The following is a 24,343-nucleotide window of genomic DNA, read 5'->3' on the forward strand; positions in this document are numbered from 1 at the left end:
AGAGGAGATTTAATCGCCAAAATAAAACCGGAATCTCCAGATCTGTACAGTAGAAATACTTCGGTTTCATTCATTTCACTTCATTTTTTCTGCAGTAGTCAGAGAGGTCTTTGACACACATGAATTGGTCTTTGTCGGGAACTATTGAGGAATCTGTTTTAATTCAAAAGATGGAGAAATGGTGTTTTTCAACTTGCAATTATAGAGCTTTTACTTTGTAAAAATCTCAATTTGTATGGTATAATTAATTTATTGTACAGAAGTAGTAAGAGGGGTTCTCCACATTCTTCTATCATTGTCCAGAATCTGCTATTACAATAACCTTTATTCCGGTTACCTGTTTAACACCGTAAATGTCCAGTGACCAGTTACAGTAAAGGCCTGTTAAGTTAATAACATTTCATACACACTATATCGTAAACAATTAAGCAGTACGTTCTCATGCGAACGACATGAGTTACAACTTTCAGATACAGCAGCTAAAATCCTCTCTCATCAATATGCATAACAGGCATTCTTTGCAACAATATGAAGGCAGGTTACCTGGAGAATCTGCCAAAGCTACTGAAAGAGTAGAAGGCAATGACCACACGTGCAACTAACTAATAAATTCAAGATAAGAGAAACAATTGTCTATATTTTTGTCTTATTTTTTTATAAGCTGTTTACTAGCTGGTTGTGTCTGTTTCGAGTCCTTTTGATCACGTTTTCTACTTTTATGTCCAATATATATATATATAAAAAATCATTAGGCAAAATATCTCAATGGATCAGATCAGTGTTAAAAATCTTTCAAAAAGAAGATGAAGAGGAGCAGCTGTAGTCTGTGGTGCTCCCAAGGTTTTTTAAAAAGTTGGCAGCTCTGCCCATTTTATTCAATACCTGCAATGTCATGCCAGGTGGGTATATACCTGTGTGAGCAGCTGCACTGTCATCATGACACACCATGAACATGAGCAACTATGCAAACTGAAATGACCGCATTTTTTTGCTTTGTTGTTACGCAACTGCCTTATTTTTTACTTTGACCGATAACGCATTCTCAGGCTGGATTTTGAATCCGTCTTGTGACCGAGAGCCTATGGCTGTCCAGCAGGTCTAAGATCTCTCCACTCAGACGCGTGATCGACCGGTTCGCCCCGCCCACCCCCCGCCCGCTGCCCCCTTACAGAATGAAGCCGCCCCCTCTCCGCCCAGCGATTTATAGCAGCTACCGAAGCGCTTTCAGACACATTCGGTCTCCAAAAGTGATCCAAAATGACAATGAAACTGGCTTACTGGGACATTCGTGGGGTGAGTTCCGTCGTCTTTTTTGTTCATGAAGTAGAACCTGTTGCGTGCAGCGATGTGTGGGCTTCGACGGCGGCCGCCGCAGGTCAATAAGATCGCGTTTGGGTGACTAGTTACAGCGAAGGCCTGTTAAGTTTATAACCTTTCACACACACACCAGAGCTGCCAACTCTCAAGGTTTCGCCGTGCGACACACGCTTTTGCATGTTTTTACACGCGCTCAGGCAACACGTCCGGTTTCTCACGCAAGAAAAATAAAACTGATTTTGGTCCGAAACGCGTTCGTTCCTTTGCCGACCGCCTGGCGGTTGACGGCGCTAAGGAGCGCATCTGTAACCCTATTCGCTCATAAACATTAATTTCTCAATATCTAAAGACTGCGGACTTGCGTCCTCGGGAGACGGACTCACGGGTCCGCGAGGACGCAGAACGGAGAACGGTCATTTCCGCAATTCAAACTGCAGCGGACTTGATGACGTCACCGCATCAGCTGGTCTTTCTAACACATTTTAATACAGTTCTTGGCTGTTAAGTATTTTACTATCAAGCTTGTTTCGTTTTCATTTAAAATAATATTTTATTCATATTGGATGGAAGAAACACAAAACGTTACTGAGGTGAACGTTTAATTCAGGGCTGTTGTATTACGTCACACTGCATTAGCTTTATAAAGGTTTCATAAAGTAAGAGGAGGTTGGATACAGTAACAACAATTAAACAGTTAATATTTTACTGCAGGGCCTCATTCTAAAATACCCACCTACCATTTGTCTTTGTGTTACTTAAATTTAATGTATAGACGTCACAATAAATTAAATTAAAAATGTACCTCATACTTATCTGTGTCTCTACATTAATTAATTGTGATTAACCTCATAGTACTTTATGTATATAATATAGTGATCAATGAGGCTATATGTTAGGTTTCAGATAAGAATTGGTTGAATATCATTGGGATCAAGATGTCAATCAACATACCTTTGTCAAATCTTAAACACAGGTCTATTAATTAAACTATATTGTGGTACATAGGCATAGTTTTCTTGTTCAATGTTCAGCTCAAGTCTAGAAGGCCCTACGAGTCATCAGATGAACATGAACCAGAATACCAGAATAAGTTCAGGTATTGTACATCTCCCACCCAAAAGTCCACTAGACTGCAGGAAAAAACATCTACTTAAACCAAAATGTCCTGGGGGTGGAACCTTCATGTCTTTGCTTCTCAGAATGTGACCAATGTTGTCCACCTCCAGTAGGCCGCCCCTATCAAGGACTTTGGGCTCCACAAACAACCACATTGCAGAGCACAACATGGCTACAACCCCAAATTAATTCCAATTCCTGGATATTTTCTTCACCCCTGACAAAATCTCAGCTCTGCACACTATATCGTAAACAATTAAGCAGAATGTGCTCATGTGAACGACATTGGTTACAACTTTCAGATACAACAGCTAAAATCCCATTATGCCTGAAGCCATTTCAACGGTTGCTCTTTTTCACTTTGTCTGTTCATCACTTTGACTTGCGTAATAATAGGGTGATTGAATAAGCTGCATTATGTTATTTAAGCTTTGTTAAGACCTAAAACCTCAATGATTGGATTGTATCGCACAATAAGTCTACGGCAAATGTTTTGTACTTTCACCTTTTTTTTACAAAGCAATGCTTTGTTTAGACACAATGCACATTAGTACATCAATAATACTTTGTGATTGTGATCCATATTTATTATTAATACCGGACGTTCATAAATGGTTGATATATTGATGAATTCATATTTTTGCCGTAACACGGATGTTTGATGCGGTTTCATCAGTATACATTTGTGTCGTCTCCTCATGCCTTGTTGTACTGCATAAGCTAAGAAATGGTGATTTCTGTTCCTGCAGCTCGCCCAGCCCGCCCGTCTGCTGCTGGAGTACACCGGCTCCAAGTATGAGGACAAGTTTTACGTCTATGGAGATGGTAACTCAACAAATGCAACCAACAGTTGTCATCATTTCAACCCAATTAGTGACTTAAGTGTCCATAAACATTCTGCTTATTCATCTAACCCACATTTCTGTTGCACACAGCTCCCGACTACAGCAGGAAAAGCTGGTTGGATGTAAAAGACAAACTTGGGATGCACTTCCCCAATGTAATTGAGTTTAACTTTTGAGTATTAATAGAAGTATAAATCTGGCAAATGATGAAACGCAAACTAATAATTAGAATTAACGTCTCACTACAGCTGCCGTACTTGGAGGATGGGGACAGGAAGATCGTGCAGAGCAATGCTATCATGAGATACATCGCTCGTAAGCACAATATGTGTAAGTATTGCGGGTTCTTTCTACTATGATTTATCTCTGGTATAAATCTACTTAAAGAGCAGATAGCACACAACTGTACACTTTTCTGGTGTGGCACCTCAGTCTTTATTCCCCGAGTGCTCCACTAACTGTGATCTGACCACAGGTGGAGAGACAGAGGATGAGAAAGTCCGCGTGGACTTCTTGGAGAACCAGGCGATGGACTTCAGGAACGGCTTTGTGCGGCTTTGCTACTCTGATTATGTGAGTAGTAATGTAATGTAGTAAAGTTTTACAAAACGTAACGTCTCACGTTATGCCTCAAATTCTTCACTAATGACAGCGTCACTTCTCCCAAATCAGGACAATATGAAGGCAGGTTACCTGGAGAATCTGCCAAAGCTACTGAAGCAGTTCTCAGATTACTTGGGGGACAGGAAGTGGTTTGCTGGTGACAAGGTATGCAGTCAGCCACGTCTTCATATCTGAAGTTGTGGCACAATTATTTTTTAAAGCTCCGTTAATCTATCTATGAAATCTATAGTTTATGAGAGGAGACTGAACCAAGCGGTAAATCAAACAAAAATCCATCTTAAAGGCTAAAATCCTTGCAATGGGGCCTTTAATAGTCATTTCACTGTTTTCTCAAATAAAACCATATATTTGTGGAGCTAGAGATTGCCTGGTTTGAGGCTTTATTTTGCTTTTCAACACGTTGTGGATTCTAACTTCTTTGTAACAGATCACTTATGTGGACTTCATCATGTACGAGCTGTTGGACCAACACAAGATGTTCCATCCCACGTGTCTGGATGACTTCAAGAACCTCCAAGATCTTCTAACCCGTTTCGAGGTGAGAACCCTCAAACGGCACATCAATACCTTCTTGTGTTCCTCTGCGTCGCTGTGATGTCACAGAGATAAATGTTCTTGTTTCAATGCCTTGATCTCATGTCACCGCAGGCTCTCGAGAAGATCGCTGCCTACATGAAGTCAAACAGATTCATGAAGACTCCCGTCAACGGCAGGGTGGCCAAGTGGGGAAACAAGAAAGAGTAGAAGGCAATGACCACACGTGCAACTAACCAATAAATTCAAGATTAGAGAAACAATTGTCTGTATTTTTGTCTTATTTTATAAGCTGTTTACTGGCTGGTTGTGTCTGTTTGAGTCTTTTTCACTTTTCCAGAATTGTGTAAATATAAACCCATTTTTGTATCAATATTTAGATAAGTAGAACCTTTAATCACATGATACGCTATATATAAGCAATAGCTCCGGGGACTCCGTGAGTTCCTGTAGCTGCTGTGACCCCATGAGGCCCTCAGAGGAAAACCGCTGTCCAGAGCCTGAATCTGCTGTTACTTGATATTAGAATTTAAACTCTTAAGTTGAAATTGGACATAATACCAGACAGATGAGACCACGGAAAGCAAGGGAACATGTCTTTGTTGTCAAACATTTCTAACATCACTTTCAGTTGACATGACACTGACGCTACAGAGTTGCCATCACTTAAGTCACTTTTAATTGCAGCAAATGTTACATGCACATTTGGTTCACTCGGTCGTGGAACTGCTAAATTAACTTGAAATACCAAAGAACATTGGAAGTAAATTGCATTACAAATGAATTACATTAACTCACAATTATCTCTGCTGCTGATGATAATTAAGAAATACAAGTTTCATTCAGTAAAAGCAAATAAATTATGACAAAGACAAATCAGACACAATAATTACAGTTGTTCATATGTGGTGAAGACAAACTGAAGAGAAGCGGCTGGTCAGTAGCGGCCGTACAGGCCGGATGGTTCACTGGCGAGCTGTAGGAGACGGGACAAACGTTACTGATGTTCTGCAGCTGGATTTCTGGAGTGTGCGTGTCACGTGTCACACTTCTCACCGCGATGGCTGACTTGATGCCCTGCAGCTGGAAGAAGACCTTGCCTCCTTCCTCGGGACACACCGTCCTGATCTCATCCTTGGTCATCCCCAGGAGCAGATTACCGGTCAGCACCCCGAGGCTGGACACAGTGCTGCGGATCAAAAGATACCGAAAGTCTGACGCCAGCATCCCACACGAGCCGCGTCCGCGGCGTGAACGTGTTAAAGCTCCCAGCCGGTCGCCACGTCACTCACATTCTGGAGAAACCTTTGTGCTCCAGCCAGGCTTTGACCTCTGTGGACGAGGAGTTCATGTCCAGAGTCACAGGACGGCGACTGTCCCGCTGTTAGGGAGGGACAGCGATAAAGTCACATGTCAACACATTGGTTACTCCGCACGGCAGCGCGTCCCTCAGCTCACCGGTAGGTCCTCCATGGGCCCCCTGCTCTGCATCGGCTCCAGAACATTCTGGGGAATGTGGCCTTCCTCGCCGCCGCCGTTACGGACAAGCCACCATTGCTTGGACTTCTGAACCACCTGTAAAAAGCCCAGAGAATGAGAATTTACAAACAGCCTCGTCCGAATTAAGCTGCAAGTAACGTATTATAGAAGTACATCATGGGAGTGCGAGGGAAAGTGGTGTAATGTAACTAATTCCTTTTCTGTCCAGTAAAATATATATATATATATATATATATATATATATATATATATTGGAGGTTTTCTGGTAAACTGATGGATGCAGTGTTCCTTATTTTGTTGAGAAAATTCTCCTTCTTAAGCTAAATAAACTTTAAAAACACGTTCTAATCATCACAACGCTGAAAAAATATTTATTTTACAGAGGTCCTCAAGAAAAGTTGACTTATTAAGCAATGCATGGTTACTTTGGATAAATTTATGCACTTTTGCTCATTTACTTTTGGAAAAAGGTTGGGTTACTATCACATGACACAGATGTTGTCAAAAGAGGTGGGAGCCAAAAAACAAATCCAACTACAGTTACTTTGAACTGTTTTACTTAAAGTGATTAATTGGAGATACATACAGATATATTTTCAGGCATATTCTGCTCCAAACAAGCTTTATCTAAGAAAATGTTTGTCAGTTGTATTTTCAATCTCACCTGAACAACATCCCCCTTCATGACGCTCAGCTCTTGGCTGTTCTTGGCCACAAAGTCGTAAATGACCTGCATGTACAGGGGGGGCCCCCGTGGGCTCGATGGGAAGTGCTGGCTGCTGCTCGTGCTCGATGGACCGCTCTGATAAGGGAGAGGGGAGGGCATGCTCGAGGGGGGGGGCGGCTGCCAGCCATTATAGAACTCTGGGATGTAAGGCGGGACGTCGTCGTCCGGCCATCTAGAACTACCAGGTGACAGGAAAAACAAAGGCTCTAATGCCGAAGTGACCTCCTGACATTGCTTTTTATGACCTTTTTATGACCTTTTACCGACATCTGTTGATGATGGCTGAGATAATTCAAGCGTGCACCCAATAAAATACACTGAGAATAAAAATAAATAAATTATGAGGGATTTTGACATTACGGGACGGAGGCTCAGTTATTGTCTCGCCCAGAGTCAGATGAGACTGAGTCCACTCATCTCTGTGCTGCAAACATAAAGACTAGAAACAGAAAAACATGGCTTGCACAAAGAAAGAAATAAAGAAGTTTACTGCAGGTTTGTTCTTGAAAAACTAGTGACATAAAAAGTGCCTCCCAACTTGTTTTTATAAATGGTTTAAAACTGCTCATTAAAGCATTAATAAATTAAACACAAATTCAAACTGAAATGAGGAGTTTTAAGTTTCAATTCACACTTTATCTATTCGTCTATTATGACTGAAACTAAACTTTGACCGACATTTACGCAACTGCAAACACACACGCTCAAACTACGCCCGGGTCGGGGCGCGTCAGGGCCACAATCAGAGTGCTATATACGAGAAGGGAACCGGCTTGATAAAGGCAAAGACTTGTGTAAGCGTGCATGGGTCATGAATCTACCCGGGGATATTCCAGCTGTCTCCCAGAGACCTCCACAGAAGGTCCTCCTCTGGGCTGACGACCTCACACATCAGCTGCAACGCTGCCTCCGTCAGCAGCGGAGAGAGAACAGTGGGGGGAAGATCCGCGGGGTACCGGGGCAGTATCTGTTGACAAATGGAGGAGGTGTTAGCCGTGGTGCATTGAAAGTGGACTCGGCCAGTGAAACGTACGCCGAGAAGATCTTACCGCGCCTAAACTATCGAAGAAGATGTGGACGTAGTCAGGAGCAGTAGGGCCGGATAGACACCCGTCCAGCTGGGCCTGTAATACAAAAGAGCTGTTCATTCACTCTGCGAGGCTTTCTGCTGCAACCTCACTCCAGAAAAACAACTCGTTAGCGACTTTGGAGATATTTTATGACGTTTTTACCAGGAGATTGAATCCATACTTGACTCTCTGAAGAAAGGAAACATATTCCTCCCAGGGAGGCAGAATGATAGCAGGTGCTTCTAGAGAGGAGGGGAAAAAAACATCTAGATCTGTGCAATCTGTGTATCAGCACCTCAATGACATTACTTCTCCAATAATGGCTTCCTTAACAAGAAGAAAAAAAAAAAAGGTATTACCATTTTTCTTAGATTTTTTCTTTTTCTTCTTCTTGACTTCCGGTAAAGAAGTTTCATTTGCCGCAGACACTTTATCCATGAAGAACTCCACATCATTTAGGATGTGGTTTAAAATGTCCTGTGGAAAGGAGCAGACGCACGGCACAAATCATCTGGCTGACTGTGGGAGCTTTCTTAAACACTGTCGCGTGTGTGTGAGCATGTTTTCCTTGAGATAAGCGAAATGATTCAAAATCTATCATTCGTGACTAATGCAAACAACCTGAGTGGCAGTACTGACCGTGTTCCTCTCTATCTCCATCTGCTCAGCGGCCTCTGGGTCAATATATGACCCACGAAGACCAGGTCGGTACATCTCTGCTTCTTGTGAGCCAACATAAGGTGGAGGAGGCACGTTTTCTACCAGACGAAAAAAAAGAATTGTGTGAACACAAACGTCATCATCCAGTGTCAGACGTACTGAACCCATCTTAGCTGCAAAGAACGCCTCCATTGACCTTGAGGAACTTAAAGAAACTTTGGTTTTAAATGTGCTCTTCAGAGCGTGCGTCCACCTGGTTCTCTGCTCCTCCACCCAGCGGCCGGCTGGTCCAGTGGGGGCGGGCTCCTCTCTCGCTGGACAGGACGAGGCCCGGCTTGCCGAAAACTCCCTGAAACCTGTTGCCCGATGATGTTCTCCAGATCGGCCCTGACAACGTTACCGACAGACAGCTGTTAAAGCATTAAGTCGCCTTCTCGTTAATGTGATTTTGTCCCTGAGATGTGACATGTTGCACCTGATGTCCGGCTGGGCTCTGCGCGGTCCATCATCATCACCTCCTTTTCGGATTACCTCGCCCAAATCCTTCTTGATCAGGTCCGCCTATCGAAACGCATTTGCTTTACATCAAACCGTCTCGACACCAACAAAGAGCATCGTTATGAAAAGGCGACACTGCTTACTGCCGATGATCCTCGCCTGGTCGCTTTCAGAGGTTCAAGTTTGAGTTGAAACGTGACTCACCCCGGTCTCCTCACACTGGAACATGAAGACCTGGGGGACCCGTCTGCCGCGCTCCTGCACAGTTAGGATCAGCAGGGAGTTGTAGGCGCAGCTATCCAGCACAGCTTTGGTTTCCAAGATGCTGCGCAAAGGCAGCGACTCCAGCTCCGACTTTAGAATCAGATTAAACGGGACGCACATTATGACGAAGAAAATACAGTTATTAACCAATGTTGAATGTTTTCACACACACAGAGAAAAGTGGAACTAAGATTGTTTTCTAATAGATCTAAATGCCAGAGACTGACATTTTCTTAACCAGGGATGGAAAGACCACAAGGACGTTCTGTTTCTATCTGCAACAATGGTATACTTTTATCAATGTATTGGAATGTTTTCAATTCCTGTAGACTTCATATTCAATGACAAAGGATTGAAAAATAGCCCTGCGATTGGCTGGCGACCAATCCAGGGTGTACCCTGTCTATCGCCCAAAGTTGGCTGGGATGGACTCCAGCCCCCCCGCGACCCTGTGTGCAGGATAAGCGGTTTGACAATGGATGGATGGATGGATATTCTGCAGAACTCTTAGAACTCCAGATGAATGTTATAATACATAATATATAATGTCCACATGCGTTTGTCCACGTGTCGTGCTTAATAAATGTCCTGACGTGTGAGGCCACCAACCTTGGTTTCAATGTCACTGAGCAGTAGATATCCGCCCTGAATCTCCATCCCCATCTCCTGAGGCCACAGTCGACCTTTGGCATCCAGCCTCTTGAGTTTGGCCAAACAGTCGTCCACTGTTTTCACCTCCTGCCCGTCCAGCTTGCAGGTGATCAGGTGCTGAGGAGTCAGTGTGGAGAAGTCATGGATGAAGACGGCGATGGGCTGTGCTATATGTCTCCATGCTGCTGCACTGTTCACACTCATTTTACCTCCACTCGGACATGAAAGTTGTCAGGATGTCTGTCCAGCACCTCTGAATACTCCTTTCTTTGCACTGATGTGGCGAAAAAAAAGAAAAAAGGTTCAACAGATTCTATTCTCACAAAGCATGAAATATAAATAGATGAGATGGTACTTTATGTGCAAGCATACTGTATATAGATTTCCCACTGGGTCTAGACATATTGTTTCTCTGCAGAGGAGCAACATTGAGGTCATCTTGTTGGAAAGCTCGCCTCTGCGGAGGGAGGTCCTCCGGTGAGAAACCCCTGAGGTAAAGCAGACGCCCAGTGGAGATAAATCATCAACTGCAGTTACCACAACACCGGAGTGTTTTATCGTGAATGGGTGTTAGCGCGTGTTTATAGTGCTGTAAACAACTAAATTAATTCCAGTGCTTGCGAGTAGAATTCAATTTACCAACCTCGGGGAAAACGAGAAGTGTGTGCCGTTTCCAAACATTTTGAACCAATATCGGTCTTTTTCGGCAAAACAAAACTTCAATGAATCGCAAGAAGCCACCAAAACCTGTGAGATTGAGACAAAGATGTTCAGCCCAAAATTACTCCAGTTAATTAGTCTCCCCCTATTGACAGTATATTAGTTTGGCTGATCACAAGTAGAACACTATATATACCCATTATTCTACTATAGACTGTGTCTGCTAATTAGCTAAATAGCTTTGAAAATTAACCTCAATATAAACAGAAGCAGTGAGGCATCATTGCATTAGCATTTCATTTTACTTTATTTTATTACTTGTGCACTGCCGTCTTGTCTATTGTCACACTGTCTACTGTCGCGCACCAACCGCCAAGACAAATTCCTTGTATGTTTGGCATATTTTAGTAATAAATGTTTCCTGATTCCTCCTGATCAAGACAGAAATTACCAGTTACTTAACTGTTAGTAATTTATGATTTAAAAGACCAAAGATTTAGTAATTATTACAAGATTTCAACTAGTGAATGGAGTGATTGAATGGTAGATCACTAAAGGGAACTTTGAGGCAAAGAAATTCTGATTACACCTGCTCCAATTCAGCAAGAAGATAAAAATCACAAGAAATATATATTAGAATATATTCATATAGTCGCTCGATTGAATGTAGACCGGGATGAGTTTCTGGTCAACACCACACTCTCCTTAAGACAAAACATTAAGATTCCACCATTGGTCAATGTTTATTTAACCTTTCATTGATTCATTGCAACGTCAAAATCAGCTTTACATAATGAATTAATTACCCGTCAGTGTACGCTGCGCTCCGGTGTCATTGTTCCCTTCTTTCAAATAGATCTCCTACGAGGCAACAAGCGCCCGCTCCTCACATAAAGACGACAGAGAAAATGCGCGACTTCCTGCTTCAAGTCACCGGGACCAAAGTGCAACAATCTGACGTGAGCGACGGATCAAGGGGCCTGGCTGGGTTTGTCATTTGAGAATAAGTATTTGAGGCACAGGGAGATGCATTGGTGACTCATTATGAGTCCAAAGGTTGAGGAAAATGCTTTGCTGTATCTCCTTCAAAGTGATCAAAGGTCTTAAGTGCTCAAAAAAATTCCATCATGCAATTACCTTTTATGGCCTCAAAAATAGTGAATATTTTCCACAATCACACATAACATCATCGAGAAAACACATAAGCTAAAGGTTAAATGAAATGTTGAAAGAAAAAATAAAAAAATAAATGGAACTAGCCAGTTGAATAAGAGAACCATTTATTTTACCATCAGCTGACGTGTCAGTACTGTACACACCCTTAACATATTGACAGAGACAAATAGATTATTCTGTAGAGAAGTGAGCGCCTCGTCTTGGGACATAGAGAAGTCTTCTTTGAAGACTTGGCGGTTAGGCCGTAGCGCTGGTCTGAGTGGCCCTGGCCAGAGCCTTCAGGTCTGTGATGCACTTGGCGATGCTCTCTTTCTCCTAAAAAAACAAAACAAACAAACACAGGAACAGATGTGAAGCCCTCAAGAGTCACCTCGTCTCTTTATGTAAACAATGGTCACACACGGACACACTGTTCAATATCAACATTCAATTGTTCAAAATATTCACATCTAGCAGCCTTAATTTGTGACCAAAGAAAGTAATATTATTAAAGGGTTGCTTGAAGAGGTAAGCTGTAATCAACAGTTTTAAACAAAGAAGAAATGCCAGAGTTCACTGGTGTGAACAGTTCTATATTAGTCCAGTTATTCATAAAAGAAGTTTTCAAAATACTAATAAGGTTTGTCAGAGAAATATTGGATCATCAATGCAGTCTTTGCACACAGGTCAAAACCCAAACTGAGAATCAACACGCGGCTGAAGGCTTAAGAACAGTTTGACACTTAAAGACCGACCTGCTGAGGAGTGATGCTGCCGATGACGCTCTTCTCCACCCATTTGACCATGTGCTCCTTCTCCATCTGGATGTGGAGATTCTGCAGCGCGACCTGGTAGTCCAGGCGCCTCTTCACCTCGTTGGTCACCATGTGTAGCCTCTCTCTGTAGTTGGTCTCCAACTGCATGGCCACATTGTTCTGAGGATAAAGAGGAGTCCATATAACCATACTGTGGAAATACCTGGTCCACACTTGGGTTGCTAAAATGTCTTCTTCAAAGAAGAAAAAGCACAGGAGATCAATGCACAGGCCGTGTCTGAGAAGTCTCGTCTTTAAATTAAATGGTTGTTTTTCATTGGCTATTGTAATATATTTGATACTTTTGAGGAAATTTAAGGAACTTCATCCTAGATCAAGATCTGTGGATAATCTTGAGTAAACAGGTCATGACTTCTGGATAGCCACATTGCCGTTTTTTGATGATTTGGGTTTGATTTTTTGTGAATCATAATCGCTTTAAAATGGCAATTGTTGGGATTACTGAAGAAAAGCATTTATGGTGATCACAGAGCATCAATATGATAATAAACACAGTCATTAATCAATTCAATTAAATGAATGACTGCATTTCAGTAAGACAGACGACAAATTCAAGCACATTTATTTACTGACAATTCTAACATAATGAGCTTGTTTTCTCATAGCATTATAGCACCAAATATTCCTACACATAGGTTTACTTGTGTTATTGCAATTTGTACTTGTTGCCAGCAGAGGTCGATAACAGTAATGCTGACCAGCTTGCAGCAGTCAAAAGGAATTATGGACAGTAAATAGACTATATTAAATAAAAATGTCAAAAGCCCATTCTGCTTACCCTTTTAGCATCAAAGAGCATTGCTCTTCCCTCCACTCTCCACTGTTCCTTCTTCTCATCCTCAATAGCCTGAGCCAAGCTGGTAAGGGACACATCCTTCACCTCTTGAGCCTTAGCCACTTTGTCCTGCAGAAACACACACAGTAAGGGGTGCTTATAATGTCTGTGCACAAAAAAAGACCAATCATCTTTGAACAGTAATCTATGAAGACAAATAAAACCACCACTCTGAATTTACAATGGTTTGTAAAGATACAAAATGTAAAATAGTTTGGTGTCCGCCTCACGTCGTTCAGTTTGTCAGCAAAAGCTGCAACACTTGGGCCAAATTTCTTGACACCGTAAATGATGACAGCGCCGATGGAAGCAGCAGCAAAGGTCTCATGGTTGATGACGTAGATTTCCTTGGACAGCATGTACATGAGGAGGCCAGTGCCCAGCATGTACGGTCCTGGTGAGAAAAGTATATTCATGGTATGTTTTATGAAAACTTATGTTCGTAAGACAAATAAACTAAATTCACATCAATAATAACATTAGTGTGATGTGGTCCTAAACCAGCAACAGCCTTTTAAGTTTGATAACACTGCTCTTCGTCATTCTACGTGAGGGAAAGGTACAGCGGTACTCCAATCTTTTAAGCATTAACGTTGAAATAACTGAAAATATGGGAAATTTATCTCGCCTCTGGCTACTGACCTGTAACTCCAGTTTTGGGATAGAGGAGCTGGAAAATCTCCTCAGGGAAAATGCCATGGCGGACTTGGCCTCCCTTCTCTGGCAGAGGGGGCAATGGGGCCCGACTCTGGGACGATGTGTGCAGGGAGCGAGAAGCCTGGACCAGACTGCGGGAGACAACATAACAACTTCTAGATGTTGTTGCAAAAAATGTTTGTTACTAAACAAGACGGTTAAGTTCTAGGATACTTGTAAAGACACATACCCAGCTCCAAGGGGACTGCTGCTTTTCAGGCCATGAGCTGCAAACAGATGAGACAATGACACAAATTCAGGAAGGAAAATAAGCTGCTGTATTTGGATGACTAATAGATCAAATTAAGAAAAATCAAAAAGATGTTTAATCAAAAGCTAAAAGTTATACCCTTCATGAAGGTTGGATTGATAACATGATATTGGTATTTGTGAAGTAGACCTAATGCACAGGTTATATATAGATATATAAAACTACTACGAGAGTCATCAGAAACCAAGTTAAAGAACGAGGTCATATCAATACCTGATGTTGGCATAACTGTCTAGTAGCCACTCGTCTGGGCATGAAACAACTTGCACATTGAAATGTATATTCACATTGATATTTAAGAGGGATTTGAAATGTTTAGCCAATGGGGTTTATCCTTCAACTAAAAACGTAAAGCCCAAGGAGACTAACGTTAGCTGTCAAAAAGGTGACATTTACTGGCGTGCAGAGCTAACGCTAGCTAAAGCTAGCTCTGGTGTGCAGTTAACGTTAGCTATCGTCATCTAACTTGGCAGTAACCAAATAGTTGTGATGTCTGACATTAACACAGAAAACACAATACATTCAATAGCGGTCTATGCGTGTATATGCAATGAACTTCAATAAGCTTCAGGTCGTAATGCTACATCTTGCTTGTAGTCTCTGGATTAGAAGCTAGCATTAGCATGTGTCTCATTCAATGCGCGGCCTTCCCTTTACCCTTCAGCTTCATTCCCTTTATTTTTTTCTTTACACCACTCAACAGTCTTGTTGTGTCCGAGCTGAGTGCGTTTTACTAATCGACGAAAGCGATGATATGACGTACCTGACACAACCACGAGTCTTGACAGCATGTTTGGAGGATGAAGAGCTTCTTGCTATGCGGGGCACCCTTGTTTCGGCCTCTTCGTGCCCTTCTGCAAAGAGCCACAAGGATGGCGGAAACACACGATAACCTCGTGAAGCATCGCGAGAGCAGAGCGACTGTTTCTAGGCGTCGTTAAGGAAACCCACCACGAGATGGCGCTGCGCGCAGACCTGCCGCGTCGAGTCTGGGTGTAGTTAACTTAATGGGTGTATACGTGGAGTTTTAGGTCACGCGTGATGCTGAGATCCAGGGTTTTGAGTGGATTCATCTTGAAAATAGTCCCGAGTGATCAAATCGTCTTAACAATTAAAAAAAGGAGACAGTCAGCCTAAAGCAACTAACAAATAGGCCTACACAGCAATACAGACAAAGAGCAAATAGTGAAGCTGATGACGTTTACGGCTTCTCAACACATTTTTAAGAAAACAGACGGCTATTCTTGAACATTATGCACATTTCCATGAAGCAGCCGCACCCACACACACATTTCTATCTCCCGAGCGGTGTGTTTTATCCCAGGCCGCGTGTTGGGGGGAATTGTCTGCGTCTGTAATCTTTGGGCCCACCCGTGTATGGCATCAGTTTGATGCGAGTGGCTGGTGAGATAGAGGAACATATGACGCTGTGGTTCACTTCACTTCCTGTAAAATAATGCTCAACCGAAACGGCTACATGTGAAACACAGACAAAACCTCCGGCACTATTTCAGAAGAATGAGAAAAGGGTTGACTTCTCAATCGCCTCGTGAAGACCTTTCCCCGCTAAATGAAATGGCATTGTAGGTAAGACCTGTTGTGGTTTTATGTTTATCAAGCAATGTATTTTCTTTGCATTAACTTGCACATTTTCCCTCCAAAACCTCAATCGACACTTTCCAGAGGCGAGGCTGTCGTCGACTGTAGGCTACTCAGCGTTATTTCAGCTTTCTGACGAACATCAACAACAATGCAACCACTGCAGCATCTACATTACATTCACTGTTATACAACTAAAATTACCATTATACAAGCCACTACTACCACTGCCCTGCTTTGTTCAAGTAGAAGTGGCATTGCTGTACACAGAGCATCCTAAAATATACTGTCCAGGTTGTGCATTTTGCCTTGTGCATGCTGCTCACCAACAAACACTAACTTTCTTTCTTTATTTTCCTTTGTCAAGGCAGGTAACCTGCCATTGAGATTAAATATCAGGAAAATACACAATTGTACCACAGGAGTTTAGGGGCACATTTTAGATACTGTGTTTTACATGTAAATAATAAAATAACAACAAAACTCCTAAGAAAGTTTATCTTTCGATTTTTCACCTGCTTATAACATTTGATACACACCAGTGCATTGTGCCCTTTCAACTATAACATTTACGCTGTGTATTTTTCGTAACGTAAGACAACTACAACAAAATTCGAGGATACATTGTGGTTGTAGGCCGGAGACACTGTAACAGCCAGCCGGGCTGCCATGGACGCCCTGACTGTCAGTGGGATCCAGCTCTCTCCAGTGAGACACTTTGAACGGATGGTGGACATCAGGGCAGAGAAACGGGAACACCTGCGAGGACGCAACAACGTGACGTCATGTCGCAGCCCCACTCGAGAAGTGGACACCAGACGGATCAAGAATGAACTGAAGGAAAAAAGGCAACGTGAATTTCTGAGGAGGAGATCAGTGAGCCCCGAGGCGTGTGCTTCGAATACTACAAACTATTATTCTGGGCAAAAACGTTCACCAAATACATTTTCCATGAAACAATACAGTTCAATTAGCAAGTCGGAGACATTGCACACAAATGTCCAGTATACTCCAACCGCTGATGGGAAGCGCACTATGTTTTTAACACCAAACAGCAGCGTTTCTGGAGGCCAAAGCACCAGCAACTGGGTAATAAGTTATATGTGTTATTTCACCAGATGTTTAATCTTTCCACGTCCACAGTAACAATACCCGCATCCTCTTCTCCCTGCACATCTCCCAGGCTTCATTATGGACAGAACAGGTAACTCTGCTGAGGCAGGAGAAAGGCCAAGCAAGGAAACAAGCATCTAACTCCACGCCAGCAGCAAAGGAATCGAACCAGCTCCGGGCGGCGAGCGCGGACAGAAGAGAGAATAGTGTTAATGGTAAACATCTTGCTTAGCTGTGTAGCATTTTCATCAGAGGCTATAAAATGATCTTTCGTCGGCCCGTGAAGGATACATGTTTTGATTTTTTCTCAAAGCTCAAAAGACAAACCTCAAAGCATTCATCCGAGCAGAAAAGATTCTCCAGAAGAATATACAGCGAGAGACCAGCGTGCAGACAGAGTGCGTTGAATCTATTCGTCACACAGAACATCAAAGCGGGATGTAATCGCGTTCTGTGTTTCTATAATGAGATGCTTTCTTTTGCGCAGGTCAGGTCTTGTCATGGTCAGAGAGTCTGTGAGTTTCAAGCCGTTACTTTATCAAATTGGTTTTCAAATCTATACATTTACACATTTCTATACTGGATTTAACTAAATGTGACTGTTTTGGATGTTTCCCACCTCATGCATTACAGGATCTTCAGAAGCTAACTGACTACTTGCAGGTAAACACAGCAATTATTTTCCAAATGTATTCTTTGCTGTATGTAATTTGTCAGAGACTTAATTATACATTGTAACTCTAATGAATGAAAAGTGAAACTAATATATGGTTCGTAGCTTATGGTGCCTAATATGGAATTAGATTAACTGTTCAATTAACACAAAAGATGTGTGTGTCTTCATCACTCCCCTCTTCTTTGTTCATTTGTTCTGAAGTTACTGTAAGAACAATTCTGTACAAAGTAAATCGCCTCCCTTTAATATTTGAGACCAATTTAGGCAAATAATATTCGTTATATTTAACAGAGTGGAGAGGATGCAAACATATGTTATAAGCTTTAACATTGGATGCAAAATGATTCAATATTCATCCCTCTCTCCTCTGTGTGTTTTGTACAGGAGGCCCTGTGGAGAGAGGAGGTGATGAAGAAGAAGCTTTCCGCCCTCCAAGAAGCCACGTCCAGCCTGGTGAACTCCTCCAGCACAATATGGAGGGTAAGACTGTGCCTCAGTGTGCGAGGCCTCTCATCGGGCACGTCCCAGTGGGTCACAGTTACAGTTTCCAAGTACCAGCAAATGTCTCTTGTTTTATGAGGCCATGTTGTCGTTTTTGCCTCCCTGATTGATGTTACACTGAACACGTCTTTGCCGATGCTGCTACCTCAGGGAGGTCTGTGGTTTGGAGCTTCCTGCTTCTGCTCTAACCTCCTGCACAGGAGTAGTGCAAGCTGTCGATCTTAAACAGGAAGGTAGTGACAGTCAGCAGCTACATGAATCCTCATTAGCTCTCTTTTGGCTGCTCTGGCTGTAATGAATGAAGGGGAAAGAAATTGTGTTCCCCTTTTTGGTTTAATTGTTTTTGGATTTGGATTTTAACTGCTGTGGATTGTGTTCTGCTGTGGTGAGTTCAGACTCTGGTAGATGAACCATTCATGTTCTATCTGCAAGCCACAGCGTGACAGTCAGTCATTTCCTTTCTAACCCACACAGGCTCGCTGCTCTGAAGACTTGCTGAGAAGCAAGATCCAGGCTCTGGAAGCGCAGCTGCAAGTCTGCCTGCAGGTAAGAACAGCAGCTGGTGGTAAAGACCCCAAACAATTAATGTTTTTTTAAATCTTCTTGAAAAATAGTTTCACAGCAAAAAACGAAACATTTTGACCTTCCTAAAATAGCCGAGCTGCTCTTCACTTCTCTGTTGCAGCGTCTACTCTACTTTGATGGGCATTTGGCCGTTTAACTCGACAGATGTTTGTACTTACAGAAGCTTCCCAAAGATGGAGTGAAAAAACTGGGGATACAGCTGGAGAGGCAGAAACTGGTGTATGAGGAGAAGGCCCTGATCGCCCTGCAGAAGGTCATACAGGAAAAAACTGATGCGCTCATCAAGGCTGAGACAATGCAGGTCATACATCTCGCTTTCAACCCGATTAAGAAACATTTCTGTTTGACTGTGTTGAAGGACACAAGGATGTCATTGACTTGTTGTTTTTTACCGCGGCAGGAAGCGCTGATTACAGCGAAAGCAGAGGCAGTGAAGTGGCAGAGCCTTTATGAAGAGCTGCAGCTGAGCTATGGAAAGCTTATGGAGAACCAATACCTCAGTATTGAACAGCTGCAGCAGCTGCACAGCCAAGTCGAGGTATGCTAGCCGTTCACATTGGGGATGGCCATGAGTTTCGATCCGCGTGGTTGGTAAAAACGCGTGTCCTCTGCAGCGGATCAGAACCAGGGAGGCCGAGCTGGAGGAGGAGGTGGTGTCATTGCAACGAGAGAAGAAGGAGCTCCAGTACAACATCTGTCTGCTGAAGGAAGACTATGAGATTTTAACAGAGGAAATCCAGCACCAGAAAGGCAAGACTCTTAGATTCATGTTTTTATACAGAATACAAAGCAACATTAATTAATGAAAACGGTTTTATATCTCCTAGACGACGGCAATGAGAGTCAGGGCTTTGTGGTGCATGCGCTTCCGACGTCAGAGGAAGAAGAGCCTCGCGTGAGGAGAGACTCTCAGGTGGAGGAGCAGCTCCGCCACACTCAGGACAAACTCCTACTCAAAGAGAAAGAGGTGAGGTGGCGATATCAAAGTGTACTGCATCACATACACAAACTTAACGTTTTGTCTGAGTCGCTTTTTCACAAAATTGGATATTGATGAATTCACGCTATATAAGTCAAAGATAAATCCCCTTATTTATTTCTATAATGTTTTCACTGATGCACGAGGATATTTTATCTGTAGACTAAACACATTTGAATCAACTCAGTTTCTACTCCAGTAACTACCCTTTGTCACTGAATCAAATAACTAAATACACTAAATACTTATCAAAATGCATTTTTTAATCACTTTTTGAGAGAAAGTGTCCTACATTTTGCAGTGAAATTTGATACGTGTTCTTTCTATATGGCGTGTGTGTGTGCGTGTGTGTGTATGCGCAGTGCGAGGAGCTGCAGACAGAGCTGCACACCATGGAGCAGGAATGCCGGTCCAGCCAGGCCCGGCTGTCGCAGTGCAGGGACGAGCTCCGGCAACTCAGCCACCGCAGCAGGAGACCGGTGAGCCCTGTGTATGTGTGTGTGTGTGTGTGTGTGTGTGTGTGTAGTTCTGTGAGTATGTGTGTCCATGTGCTTTTAAAACTCAATGTCCTTGCTGTTTTTAAATGGTCATCTAACCTTAAACTGTCAATGTCACAGATTATTTTGCTTCATTGACCAAATCAGCTTCATGCAACTATTTATGGTTATATTTATATATATATATATATATATATAGTATATAAAAATAGATGTATTTGACCTTTCTTCTCACTTTGTTTGTTTAGACACGATGTGGCTCCTGGTGGAAAGTGTGCGTGACCTTCCTCCTTCTCCTTGCTGTGGCGGGCGTTGCCATTTTGTGGCTGTGGCATCCTCCTTTCAGGGAGCAAGTGGAAGACCTGTACTCAGACATGGAAACACGTATTGAAAACTATCTCATGGACATGGCGTCTCCTCAACACTCAGGCTGTTTTAGACCAATATGATAATATCAGGAGAAATGTTTTTTTGTTTTTGTTGCTTTAAATTAAAAAACTTAGGATGTAGTTGTGTTATAATTCTTTATTTCAGACGTTTGTGAAAATGTTGTGTTGACAAGGGGAGGATATTTGCAGGAGGTTCAGTGTGAAAAATAAAAAATGTCTTTTTAATGTTACAACAATAAAAACATGCTAAAGCAAACGTCACTAGCTGGCGGAGGTTGGTAAGATTTTGTGTCAATAATATCAACTCACACAAATAAGAGCACAGGAAGTATCCTTTGTACTGTACTGTAGGTCAGCAGCACTGCGTTGCCTTTAAGGCGTTACACGCACCACCTTGAATCATTAAAAAGCCATGAAACCCTTTACACAAAGACAAAACAGAGGGTATTTTAGCTGATGCTCTTAAAAGAAAGGAGAGTAAGCATGCAATAAAGTGCCAGTCGAGCTTTACGTGTTCTGGAATAAAGTAATATTGTTATTATAATGAATGTTGTGGTTTGTTGAGTTTTTATCAAAACACTTTCGAAGCTTTTTCAGTTCAAATCTAATGATGTGTAATTGGTTATAACCTGGACTATGTGGTGTCTTAAGTGTAATGCATAATACGTGAGATCTCCGTTAATGAAGACATCATAAAGAAGGACCACCCTGAAGTTGATCTCAGACGTTAAATACCGCTGCGTCCTAAAGAAATCATCCTCCACTGAACAACATTGATTCCCTTTTGAGTAAGATCTCCTCTAACTTATAAAGTAAACGTTCCCATGTATGGACCCGTTCATACACACCCTCCAAGATCTGCAATAAAACATTGATTGTCAGTGTAAAGGTTGAACCATCCCGATCACAACTAAGATGTGTCCGGCACTAAATACCTCAGTGATGCAAAAGCACTGTGAGGTAACCGTCCACTGAAACGAATAATATGTTCTGAATTCTACACAAATGTTCATGAAACTGACAGCCGTGGCCACGTGGCATCGTCTATTGTCTGATTACACTCAATCCCGGAGACAAAGCACCATTGTTCATGGGATTGGCTGGTTTTAGCCGTTCCAGATGAAGCTCCATTCTCGACGGGCCCTGACGCAGCACATCCACCACACAGATCTTTCTCACACACGTTCACCTGCATGTTCCCCAAACTCTCCACAGCTCATTGAAGAGATGTGGGCCGTTGCTGGACTGAGGTCAGTCTCCTGTTGGAACTGGCACTGAAGGTAAGGCTGCACGGCAGGCGTTTGTTGCTCACACGCTTCATAATATGACTGGGAGGATTTGGCTCTGTTTTACTTAACAGAGCGATACTCCTCCACGAGATGAGGGCTTCAGTTCTACTGTTTGCTGTGGGCTTGTGTGTGTTCAACGCCGCGTCTTCCCTGAAAATCTGCGCTTTCAATGTCCAGAGCTTTGGTGAATCCAAGGCTAACAACAAGAAGGTCATGGGTATTCTGCTAAAGGTACTCTACTGCACAGCAACCACAGCAATATTCACACAGAACTGCATACCAGACTGATTTTTATTTTGCTCCCAAGATTCTCTCTCGGTGCGACGTGTGTCTTATTCAGGAGGTCCGAGACTCTAAAGGAGCAGCAATTCAAGCTCTGCTGAAGGATCTCAACGGGTACGAGGGTGGTTGATTTAAAAACTGCATGTGATGAAGCCTCTATCTGGTGAACCCTCTGTCTCAACCACTCGTTTACGTGATCGCCAGCAGGTTGGACAAATCCAACTCCTACTCCTACGTGGAAAGTGAGCGGCTGGGGAGGAAGAGTTACAAGGAGCAGTATGTCTACATTTACAGGTAACCCGTAATCAAACATAAACCCGTTGCTCTCAATGGACAGATTGACATGAAATCCATGACGTTGTCTTTTTTTCCTCTCTGATCTTCTCCAGGAGCAATGTGCTGACGGTCAAAGAGCATTATCAGTATTCTAAACCAGAAGGAGAAGGAACCAACGACACAGATGTCTTCTCCAGAGAGCCTTTCGTCGTTCGCTTCCACTCGCCAACGACACGTACGATGAACCAATGGACACACAAAGCACGCGCTGTGATCCCAGCTGTATACGATCTGAGGCTTCACAGATTGACTTTGTTTTCCTAGGTTTTAAGAATATTTAAGCCAGTTGGATATCAACACCATATTCATACAGATAGAAATAATGTCCCTGTTGATGATCAGACGAAAACACTAAATCAAGCAGAACAACAAATGCAGCAGGGTTCAGGCTTCTCGGTGCAGAGCTGTTGCTCGATTTGAGGCGCGTGCTCGTGCACAGACAACTTGTACTGTATGTAAACACTGCATATGTTTGAGTTCAACATGTCAGCAAACCCGGAAAAGACTGAAGCTTGCTTGTAATCACACTCATTGAACATGTGTTCAACATGTGTCATGACTCTTTGTTTTGGTGGGTTGTGGTTACTTTGCAGTGGTGAAGGATTTCGTCCTGATTGGACATCACGCCTGTCCAAGAAATGCCATGAAGGAGATTAATGAACTCTATACAGTTTTCAAAAGCATTTACAACAAGTGGAAGATTGATGTAGGTTGACCCACCGTCACTTCATTTTAACACAGTATATTACATGTTCATTTCACTTTTTCTGGTCATGTTTTATCTTTCACACAAACATGTACGAGTAGTCTGTAACTGGTGACCTTCCCTTTTTGTCTCCTTTAATTCCCCCAGAATGTGGTGATCTTAGGGGACCTCAACGCCGGCTGCAGCTACGTCACCATCAAGGGCTGGAGAGCTGTGCGCTTGAGGAGTGACCCCAAATTTCACTGGTTAATTGGAGATGAGCAAGACACCACCGTCCGTGAGAAGACGCACTGTGCCTACGACCGGTCAGCGAAAACGGCTGAACGCTGTAACACATTCATATGCATTAACGGAATACTCTCTATAATGATTCAAGATTACGGGAAGGGCTTTCCGCTGCAGGGTGATGTCCTACACGATTTGTGATTCCACAGGATCATTGTCCACGGACGTGAGGTTATTTCCAGCGTGGTGCCGGGTTCTGCTCAGCCGTTCAACTTTAAAAAGCATTTCCATCTGACAGAGGAGGAGGTGACGTACACACGTGTGACCGTATTTACTTCAGTTGTACTCACACAATGAACATTAACTGAGTCGGATGGCACTTTTAGGCTCTGGAGGTGAGTGATCATTTTCCTGTAGAAGTTGACCTGAAGCCAAACCACCGCTACCTCCTCCGCAGTGAGCTGTAGGGACGACCGGCAACACGCCACCATGTCTGATCTTAACTAGTTTCACTGGATTTTAGTTTTGACAATAAATAAAAGTTTCCAATGAAATATTTACTGGCAACAAAAGTTGTTTTTAATGACTATTCCTCATCACCTAAGTGGCACTGCGCTCATCTCAGTTAGACAACAACAACAACATGGTTTAAACATGAAGGAGCAACAGCTGGAGTTTATTTATTGCATCTGAAACCTAAACCACATTGAAACTGACATTGTTTCATGAATTCCTGAATCAACGCAAAAAATTACTTTTCTGATTTAACTTTTAAGAGAGACACACATTTTAATCTAATTAATTTGTCTTCAGTTGTACTGTGTGGTTTACATTGTGTATACTGTTGAAGTTATATATCTAACCAAACATATAATATGAGATATGATGCGAAATGTAGGCAACGTCT

General features: G+C 42.6%; 5 protein-coding genes across 12 annotated transcripts; 3 read left to right on the forward strand and 2 right to left on the reverse strand.

The window, feature by feature from the left end:
- The first annotated feature begins 1,117 nt into the window (after window positions 1-1,117).
- LOC120829361 (glutathione S-transferase Mu 4) lies at window positions 1,118-4,699 on the forward strand. The gene is made up of 8 exons (XM_040193391.2): window positions 1,118-1,293; window positions 3,183-3,258; window positions 3,369-3,433; window positions 3,527-3,608; window positions 3,754-3,851; window positions 3,951-4,046; window positions 4,330-4,440; window positions 4,551-4,699. Exons 1-8 carry the CDS (start codon window positions 1,258-1,260, stop codon window positions 4,644-4,646), a joined length of 660 nt encoding a protein of 219 aa, XP_040049325.1. The 5' UTR covers window positions 1,118-1,257; the 3' UTR covers window positions 4,647-4,699.
- A 393-nt stretch (window positions 4,700-5,092) lies between these two features.
- Window positions 5,093-11,401, reverse strand: eps8l3b (EPS8 signaling adaptor L3b). 2 transcript variants are annotated; one of them, XM_078092966.1, is made up of 18 exons: window positions 11,273-11,401; window positions 10,450-10,553; window positions 10,179-10,294; window positions 10,016-10,080; window positions 9,765-9,923; window positions 9,096-9,245; window positions 8,869-8,954; window positions 8,647-8,780; window positions 8,373-8,491; window positions 8,093-8,210; window positions 7,896-7,972; window positions 7,713-7,787; window positions 7,485-7,630; window positions 6,601-6,841; window positions 5,895-6,011; window positions 5,729-5,817; window positions 5,493-5,625; window positions 5,093-5,412 (listed from the first exon to the last, which is right to left on the reverse strand). In XM_078092966.1, the coding sequence occupies exons 2-18, from the start codon at window positions 10,485-10,487 to the stop codon at window positions 5,374-5,376; spliced, it is 1,902 nt and encodes a 633-aa protein (XP_077949092.1). In that variant the 5' UTR covers window positions 10,488-10,553; window positions 11,273-11,401; the 3' UTR covers window positions 5,093-5,373. The 2 variants fall into 2 exon arrangements, with proteins under 2 accessions (XP_077949092.1, XP_040049320.2); XM_040193386.2 differs by having other exon boundaries at window positions 7,896-7,975.
- Window positions 11,402-11,729: 328 nt separating this feature from the next.
- atp5pb (ATP synthase peripheral stalk-membrane subunit b) lies at window positions 11,730-15,658 on the reverse strand. Of its 2 annotated transcripts, none has more exons than XM_040193390.2 (7): window positions 15,023-15,658; window positions 14,179-14,215; window positions 13,935-14,080; window positions 13,523-13,686; window positions 13,236-13,361; window positions 12,377-12,556; window positions 11,730-11,957 (listed from the first exon to the last, which is right to left on the reverse strand). In XM_040193390.2, exons 1-7 carry the CDS (start codon window positions 15,048-15,050, stop codon window positions 11,880-11,882), a joined length of 759 nt encoding a protein of 252 aa, XP_040049324.1. In that variant the 5' UTR covers window positions 15,051-15,658; the 3' UTR covers window positions 11,730-11,879. The 2 variants fall into 2 exon arrangements, with proteins under 2 accessions (XP_040049324.1, XP_077949095.1); XM_078092969.1 differs by having other exon boundaries at window positions 13,935-14,101; window positions 15,023-15,170.
- Window positions 15,659-15,670: 12 nt separating this feature from the next.
- On the forward strand, window positions 15,671-21,146 carry traf3ip3 (TRAF3 interacting protein 3). Of its 3 annotated transcripts, none has more exons than XM_040193389.2 (14): window positions 15,671-15,842; window positions 16,495-16,947; window positions 17,042-17,186; window positions 17,285-17,369; window positions 17,459-17,486; window positions 17,605-17,634; window positions 18,032-18,127; window positions 18,623-18,694; window positions 18,894-19,034; window positions 19,134-19,271; window positions 19,348-19,483; window positions 19,561-19,700; window positions 20,075-20,191; window positions 20,458-21,146. In XM_040193389.2, the coding sequence occupies exons 2-14, from the start codon at window positions 16,528-16,530 to the stop codon at window positions 20,656-20,658; spliced, it is 1,749 nt and encodes a 582-aa protein (XP_040049323.2). In that variant the 5' UTR covers window positions 15,671-15,842; window positions 16,495-16,527; the 3' UTR covers window positions 20,659-21,146. The 3 variants fall into 3 exon arrangements, with proteins under 3 accessions (XP_040049323.2, XP_040049322.2, XP_077949093.1); XM_040193388.2 differs by having other exon boundaries at window positions 15,687-15,846; XM_078092967.1 differs by having other exon boundaries at window positions 15,719-15,846; window positions 15,943-16,947.
- A 569-nt stretch (window positions 21,147-21,715) lies between these two features.
- dnase1l1l (deoxyribonuclease I-like 1-like) lies at window positions 21,716-24,136 on the forward strand. Of its 4 annotated transcripts, none has more exons than XM_040194173.2 (9): window positions 21,716-21,878; window positions 21,959-22,118; window positions 22,195-22,283; window positions 22,374-22,463; window positions 22,559-22,680; window positions 23,099-23,211; window positions 23,359-23,516; window positions 23,646-23,742; window positions 23,823-24,136. In XM_040194173.2, exons 2-9 carry the CDS (start codon window positions 21,978-21,980, stop codon window positions 23,901-23,903), a joined length of 891 nt encoding a protein of 296 aa, XP_040050107.2. In that variant the 5' UTR covers window positions 21,716-21,878; window positions 21,959-21,977; the 3' UTR covers window positions 23,904-24,136. The 4 variants fall into 4 exon arrangements, with proteins under 4 accessions (XP_040050107.2, XP_040050108.2, XP_040050109.2 ...); XM_040194174.2 differs by having other exon boundaries at window positions 22,377-22,463; window positions 23,823-24,010; XM_040194175.2 differs by having other exon boundaries at window positions 21,744-21,878; window positions 22,065-22,118; window positions 23,823-24,002.
- The last annotated feature ends 207 nt before the right edge of the window (window positions 24,137-24,343 follow it).

The sequence above is a fragment of the Gasterosteus aculeatus genome, chromosome 2 (assembly GCF_964276395.1).
Source record: "Gasterosteus aculeatus chromosome 2, fGasAcu3.hap1.1, whole genome shotgun sequence".
Classification (NCBI taxonomy): Eukaryota; Metazoa; Chordata; class Actinopteri; order Perciformes; family Gasterosteidae; genus Gasterosteus; species Gasterosteus aculeatus.

What these genes read in the sequence shown, in the direction of transcription:
- LOC120829361 (XM_040193391.2), top strand. Translation starts at nt 1,258, where the DNA reads ATGACAATGAAACTGGCTTACTGGGACATTCGTGGG. An exon ending in CGCTCGTAAGCACAATATGT is followed by an intron (nt 3,609 to 3,753) that starts GTAAGTATTGCG and finishes ATCTGACCACAG; the next exon opens with GTGGAGAGACAGAGGATGAG. An exon ending in GGCTTTGCTACTCTGATTAT is followed by an intron (nt 3,852 to 3,950) that starts GTGAGTAGTAAT and finishes CTCCCAAATCAG; the next exon opens with GACAATATGAAGGCAGGTTA.
- eps8l3b (XM_040193386.2), bottom strand. Translation starts at nt 10,487, where the DNA reads ATGTTTGGAAACGGCACACACTTCTCGTTTTCCCCGAG. An exon ending in ACTTTCATGTCCGAGTGGAG is followed by an intron (nt 9,924 to 10,015) that starts GTAAAATGAGTG and finishes CTGACTCCTCAG; the next exon opens with CACCTGATCACCTGCAAGCT. An exon ending in TGAAGGGGGATGTTGTTCAG is followed by an intron (nt 6,012 to 6,600) that starts GTGAGATTGAAA and finishes GGCTTTTTACAG; the next exon opens with GTGGTTCAGAAGTCCAAGCA.
- atp5pb (XM_078092969.1), bottom strand. Translation starts at nt 15,050, where the DNA reads ATGCTGTCAAGACTCGTGGTTGTGTCAG. An exon ending in AAGACTCGTGGTTGTGTCAG is followed by an intron (nt 14,216 to 15,022) that starts GTACGTCATATC and finishes ATCTGTTTGCAG; the next exon opens with CTCATGGCCTGAAAAGCAGC. An exon ending in GCAGCATCACTCCTCAGCAG is followed by an intron (nt 11,958 to 12,376) that starts GTCGGTCTTTAA and finishes TTGTTTTTTTAG; the next exon opens with GAGAAAGAGAGCATCGCCAA.
- traf3ip3 (XM_040193389.2), top strand. Translation starts at nt 16,528, where the DNA reads ATGGACGCCCTGACTGTCAGTGGGATCCAGCTCTCTCCAGTGAGACAC. An exon ending in CCTCCAGCACAATATGGAGG is followed by an intron (nt 18,128 to 18,622) that starts GTAAGACTGTGC and finishes TAACCCACACAG; the next exon opens with GCTCGCTGCTCTGAAGACTT. An exon ending in AGCTGCACAGCCAAGTCGAG is followed by an intron (nt 19,272 to 19,347) that starts GTATGCTAGCCG and finishes TGTCCTCTGCAG; the next exon opens with CGGATCAGAACCAGGGAGGC.
- dnase1l1l (XM_040194173.2), top strand. Translation starts at nt 21,978, where the DNA reads ATGAGGGCTTCAGTTCTACTGTTTGCTGTGGGCTTGTGTGTGTTCAAC. An exon ending in CAGTATGTCTACATTTACAG is followed by an intron (nt 22,464 to 22,558) that starts GTAACCCGTAAT and finishes GATCTTCTCCAG; the next exon opens with GAGCAATGTGCTGACGGTCA. An exon ending in ACGCACTGTGCCTACGACCG is followed by an intron (nt 23,517 to 23,645) that starts GTCAGCGAAAAC and finishes GTGATTCCACAG; the next exon opens with GATCATTGTCCACGGACGTG.